This window comes from Austrofundulus limnaeus, unplaced genomic scaffold, assembly GCF_001266775.1.
Source record: "Austrofundulus limnaeus strain Quisiro unplaced genomic scaffold, Austrofundulus_limnaeus-1.0 Scaffold385, whole genome shotgun sequence".
Lineage (NCBI taxonomy): Eukaryota > Metazoa > Chordata > Actinopteri > Cyprinodontiformes > Rivulidae > Austrofundulus > Austrofundulus limnaeus.
In genome coordinates this window covers 512488-518569 of record NW_013952787.1, presented here as the reverse complement: position 1 = coordinate 518569, position 6082 = coordinate 512488, and the positions used below count along the sequence as shown (strand labels likewise).

General features: G+C 39.9%; 1 protein-coding gene across 2 annotated transcripts in view; it reads right to left on the bottom strand.

Moving 5' to 3' along the window:
- gys2 (glycogen synthase 2) overlaps positions 1 to 6082 on the bottom strand; it is a 34571-nt gene that overhangs the window by 4419 nt on the left and 24070 nt on the right. For both annotated transcript variants that reach the window (XM_014023666.1, XM_014023667.1), the window contains 2 exons: positions 4036 to 4149; positions 1077 to 1203 (listed from right to left, as the gene is read on the bottom strand). In XM_014023666.1, coding sequence (XP_013879120.1) covers positions 1077 to 1203; positions 4036 to 4149 — 241 coding nt within the window. The remainder of the gene's footprint in view (positions 1 to 1076; positions 1204 to 4035; positions 4150 to 6082) is intronic.

The window sequence follows — 6082 nt, the reverse complement described above, 5'->3', positions numbered from 1 at the left end:
GGAAAAAGTATTGAACACATGAAGAAAGGGAGGTGTAAAAAGGCATGGAAAGCCAAGACACCAGCTGAACTCTCTCAGTAATTAGAAAGCAAGTCATTAGCACCTCTAGTAATATATTTACTGAGAAAAATGTTGACGTGTTCAATACTTACTTTACCCGCTGTATGCTACTGTCTTCATACACATCCTGTACCAGTCTAACATGCTGTACTTCTGTGATGCTCCAGATATCACATTTGTCACATGGTAATAGGGCTTCAACTACTGACTATTTTGATAGTCGACTTATCTGCAATTATTTTTTAAATTAGTCCATTAGTCAACAATAATTTCTGTCACAATGTCCATCTAAGCTTCCTGTGAGTGCACCTCCTGTTACAGCTCCATAGTACATCTCATGTCACCTGCTCACCCTGTTATCCAAGCTGGAGACCCACCGGTTACAGGACGACTCCACTAACCACTCTGCCACAGCCATCCATATAACTGACAAAACTAGCTTAGATCTGTCCCATAAGAAGCTATATATACTGTATTTTAACCAAGACTTCGAAGTTCTTGTCTTTGTAGGGTTCATTCTTGTCACCTGTGTCCAGAGCTAGTGAAAAATAAATTGCATTTCAATATGTGGTAATGATACATACTGCAGCCTGGTAATTACAGGTATGAGCTGCTTACTAAAACCTTCTACATCTGTCAAATGTCTGCTGCTGGTGTGTTGGCTTAGATGTTTTAATAAAATAAATCTTTAATCTGGATATGTTACAGCTAAACATAGTTTATAATAAGTAATTTAAAAAACTGTTATGACAAATGAAGACTTTATCATTAAGGAGTGTTAAACAGGGAGGTCACACAGAAGGTTTTCTCAGATATTGTCAGTGACTTGACTCCAGGTCTTTGTCTTCTGTTTGTATTTATCTGTTGTAATATTGTCTCTAACATATTCCAACTTTTTGAAGGCAGCATATTAGATCTGATTCACAAGTGTCATAAAGTCAAATATGTTGTTGTTAACATGTTTAAAATGCTCTGCTTTTTGAGCTTTCTGTGGGTTTCACAGTGTGAAAGGTTACCAGGTGTGTATCCCCAAGGTTCATAGTAGGAAGGAAACACTCCAAGGTTACAGCCGCGAACAAAGTCCTCATAGTCCATGGGCAGCAGAGGACTGGTGGAGGACAGAAACTCAGGGTGGAAGATGACCTGCAAAGACACATGAAAATTAATAAATTTCTATTACAATATTTGCACTTTGGCAATGTTCACAATTAATGTGTTTTTGTTTTTCTTTGTAACCTTTAAGACACTCTAAGTCAATATATTCTCCCCAAAAGAAATGTCTTTTTTTTTCTGACAGGAGACCTGGTTATCTTTTGTTATGTCTTCACACACACAGCTGAACGCTGAGTACAAACTAGTACTTATAGAAGCCAGTTTGAGGTAGTTCTGAGCTGGATGTTGCTGAGGAAGCTGAGAGCTTCAAGACCTGATGATGAACCATCTGAGAGAAAAATGTAAATTTTGGTTACTGCAAATGAAGTTTGTGCCAACCTGGCTGGGTCTGATAAAGCTGTGTTGTTATGAGAAGCCAAGTCGTCCCAGAGTCTGAGTTTGTGAGAACCTATCCTTAATGACCACCAGGGCAGATCTGAATCATCTGGGGCCTCATGTATAAACGGTGCGTACGCACAAAAAGTTGCGAGGTTCTACGCTCACGTTGCGATGTATTAAAACCAACGTTGCGTGAAAGTGTGCGTATATTTACGCACACTTTTCACCTGCCGTGAGAATGTGCGGCAGCCACGCAAAGTTTTTCAGYCGACAGTTTTAACTCACAAAGTCATGAATCTGACCTGAATCTACTGAAATATGACTTTGTTGTGTTTTCTGGATGTAAGGAGCGTCTGAACACGGTGTTAGATTTTTATTTTAGTTTTTATTATTTAAACTCAAACGATCATGAAACTGAACCCCGGGACTGAAAATCCTTTAACCTCAGACAAGAAAATAGATCAGCCTAAAAATGATCAAAAGAGCCTCAGTCCAGTCTGTAAACTGTAAAGTTTTTATATTGTTGTCACGTAGTTGGAAACACACGCAGAGCGCATGGCCTGCAGAGTGCACACACAGCTGAGGAGAATAAAATGTGTGTGGATTTTCTAAGAAACATTTTTAATTTTCACTGAAAAACGTCAACTCAGCAGATTCAGCTGTGATGATTCCTCATCTCCACAAGACGCAATATTTATTGCTGCGTAAAGTTGTGCGTATGGATCAATGTCAGCTGTTCCCAGTCCCACACCGCGCGCCAGGTACCCCCAGCGCCTCAGTTTTTTACGAGATGAGGCGGAGGAGGTCGGGCGAGTGGTTCTATTTTTTTTTTTACAAGAGCAGGAAATGCGCGTTTCTTCACATCAACTATTTAATAAATTTTCTAAGTTCTACAAAAGTCACAACTTCCTCTGTGTTTACAGTCTTTTATTAAAGACGTGGAAAGGTGGAAATGTCTGTCAGCCTCATGCACCGCTGAAAATAACACCACACGCACGCACACACCAACACCCACAGACACCTTTGAGTGTGGCAAACTCATTTTTACACTCCACTACTAATATAGACAGTTTTCTCACTCATTCTCCATTTAATGTATAATTTTCCTGCATCTAAAAATCCTTTCCGATCCCACAGAGAGGAAAATCTGAGGAGAATCTCACATTCTGGACACATTTACATCTATTTTACATATTTAAATGGAGGTGTGTCAGGGAGGTGTCTCAGGTGCGCTCAGTTCCACGTTCATTGGGGTGTATAAAGGAAAGGTGCGCAGGAACCTGCGTGCACACGGTTTTATACATCTGAATATTTTGGTGCGGCGCACTTTTCTAAATTTGTCCGTACGTCAACTTTTAGTGTGAAAGCCGCGTAATCCTTTATGCATGAGGCCCCTGGACCTCACAGTCCGGCACACAAAGCCTTCACCTCCTATGAGACAGCCTTCTCCAACTCTGGTGAGATGATGAGCTGTACCCAATTAAGGCATTACACACAAATGGTTTGCACAACAATCCAGGTTAAACAGCATGAGGGCTGTGGCCGAGTGTTTAAGGGAGTCGTCCTGGAACCAGTAGGTTGCTGGTTTGATCCCCAGTTCCAGCTGTCTCAGTTGTTTTGTCCTTGGGCAAGGCACTTCACCCCCAATGGCTCTGATGTGTCCCATCAGTGTATGAATGTAATTATAACTGATTAGTCTCTATAGATGATTGTACATGTTAGCTTTGCAGAGACCTAATAGAGTGCTGTGTGAATGGGTAAATGAGGACACAGATTGTAGTGTGAAACGTTTTGAGTGTCCTGGTTGGATAGAAAGGTGCTATACAAGTACAGTCCATTTACCATGTGGCAACTTTGATGTAATTCTGATCTGCAGTAAGATTAAAATGACTAATAACAACCTGACCAAGATCTCTCCAAATTGACAAAATCTTTTGTGTTTTAACCTGGGTCTCTTGTCAATTAATTAATAGAAGAAAAATATTTCCTGTGGGAAAATATATATTTTCATTCTATAAAGGTTTAAACATCCAGAACTTATCTTAAGTTAGACCTATAACATCATATCTAAAATAATTTTTACCTTTAGCTGTTTTATAAACCTTAATGCTTGTCTTTCATGTTATTTTTACTGTTTTATTCATGATTCAATGAATGTTGCTGCATATAATACAAATCCTTATATTTACCAAAGTGTGACACTTGGTAAATATGAGTCTGATTAAAAAGGGTGAATAAATGTTAGTCAATAATGTGACCTGGTGCCCCAACTTGTAAAAGTGTAGTGCAGGACAGAAATAGTTAATCAMCCTTTTTGTTTCTCTCCTAACAATTCGCTACACTCACTAGGCCTCTAAAATGTTGTCCAAGATAAATCTTTAATTTATTAATCAATTAATTTCTGAAACTTATCAGCCTCAGGACTTCATGTTCTGTCCCAGCTTCTCTGGTTTCTGTTTGAAGAAACTCAAACTTTGAATCTACCTTGACTCGGTCATTCCTTGAGTTGAAGAGGCCAATGCGTCTGACGTTGGACAGGATGGGGTCCGTGGAGTCGTCCAGCATGTTGTGAGTGGTCACAGGGGGAAGACTGTGTCTCTGAACCAAATTTAAGATAGAAGAAAATGAAACAAACTCAGAAAGAGAGACATGATGTGTAATTTAAAAGTTTGGGGAACAAGATTGTACAAAAGGAATCATTAGCTAAGTTCTTAACAGTTGTACATTTTGGTCCCCCTTCTCCGTATGACGGCTATTCAACTAAATTGCAACAACCGGGGTTACTTGAGGACTTGGGAGCCTGATATCGCCACCCCCAACCTCACATGGCCCTAAAACTAACCTAAACTCAATTCAGGCCTTGGTCCTAAACTTAACCGCTAAGACCAAAAATAGTATCTCTGCTATTTTCTTTATTACATTTTGGCTGAAGTGATCCTTCCAAGACAAAAATGTGCTGGAGTTAAAACATGAAAAATGATCATATTCCTCCAGTCGTTGATCAGGAGCCATGATCTAATCACTCCTTACACATTTAGTCAATACAACTTGCAACTCACTTCCAAACAATGAAATATTGACTTTGATATAAATTCAATTCAACATGAATGACCTTTTTATTGGCACTTTCCTTGTAACACTGGGACCTGACAGATTTCACACTGATCCAGTGGTAATCATCACCTCACAGTGGGCCTGGACTTCATTTCATTGCTTTTTACTTTTAGTACATTTTGCCTAATGTATTATCTCACTAGGCTGCAACCATTGAAAACTTTGCAGCGGTTCTCAGTATCCTCGCATGAGTCCAAGGCTTCACAGTTGTGTCACTCACACATGGAACATGTTCAAAGAATTTGCACAAGTAACTTGTCTCAAAATTAGCAGAGTTGTCAAAGGTATCGCAAACCCATCTCAATGTTGTTGCTGGTGTCTTCAGCCAGCTTCAAGATCACAAGCTGTGTTTTGCCACCCACATTGGAGCTACCATCTAACCGAAACAACAAAACTGCATTTTGGATGAACTAAAAATGTTCATATGATAATCGGTCGCTGTGTGAGAATCCAGTCACAGCTGAGACTGGTCATTGACAGTCCTCATTGACAATCATCCTGCCTACATGGTCAGACGCATCCTTGACGTGAGACGATGTGGCCGAGGCTTCCAATACCTGGTCGATTGGAAACAATCTATCCTAGAGGTGATAACTGTATCAGGAGTGGTGTTGATCTGCTGCCCTCTGATGCCATTCTGATGCAGTCGTGCCAGTGTGGAGCCTAGGGTGTGTTTGTGTATGTGGAGTAATGTCATGGGAACATGCTGCTGATATATGGAGCCCAGTGAAGCAAGAAATACCCTACTTGGTGAGTAACACCAGAGCAATAAGAAGGTGTTTTACTAAATTTTTCCATGATCCAGTCACATTTTGATGTAGGTTCACAGAGAGCAGAGTGAGGTCTACATTCTGCGAGAAGGGTTCTTAATCTTGTAACAAACCATCCCAGAGAAAAACCCTTATTTTTTTGCATCTACCTACTAGTGGTGAGTACTGGAATGTTTAAAGGGATCCATGATTAGTTGTAACATTAGACTTTATTTGATAAACATATTTTAACTGTAAAATAAAAACTGTAAAAGTACTGCAGACTGTTTAGTTTTTATAATTTTTAAACTAAAAGTTTAAAAATATTTCACACGTACGGAGCCATTTTATTTACACACAAAGCATTCTGGGTAAGTTATGACGTGGATAGGTCCTTGGTGCGAGGCTGCTAGCGAGCTATATCCACCCTGAAGGTTAATCTTGGACAATATCTGACGATTGGCTCTTTTAAATGAAACCAGAGAGCGTTGACAGAGAGGAGAAGGTAGAAATGACTCAGCCTGTAACTGAAAATATAGATGGAGGACAACAGAGCTGCTTCATGGTAGAAGAACCTCAGCTTATTTAGCATTAGCCCTGATGCTATCACCGTATATATGTATTAGCTCAGCGCTACACATTCTCCTCTCATCACTGAGGTCCTCCAT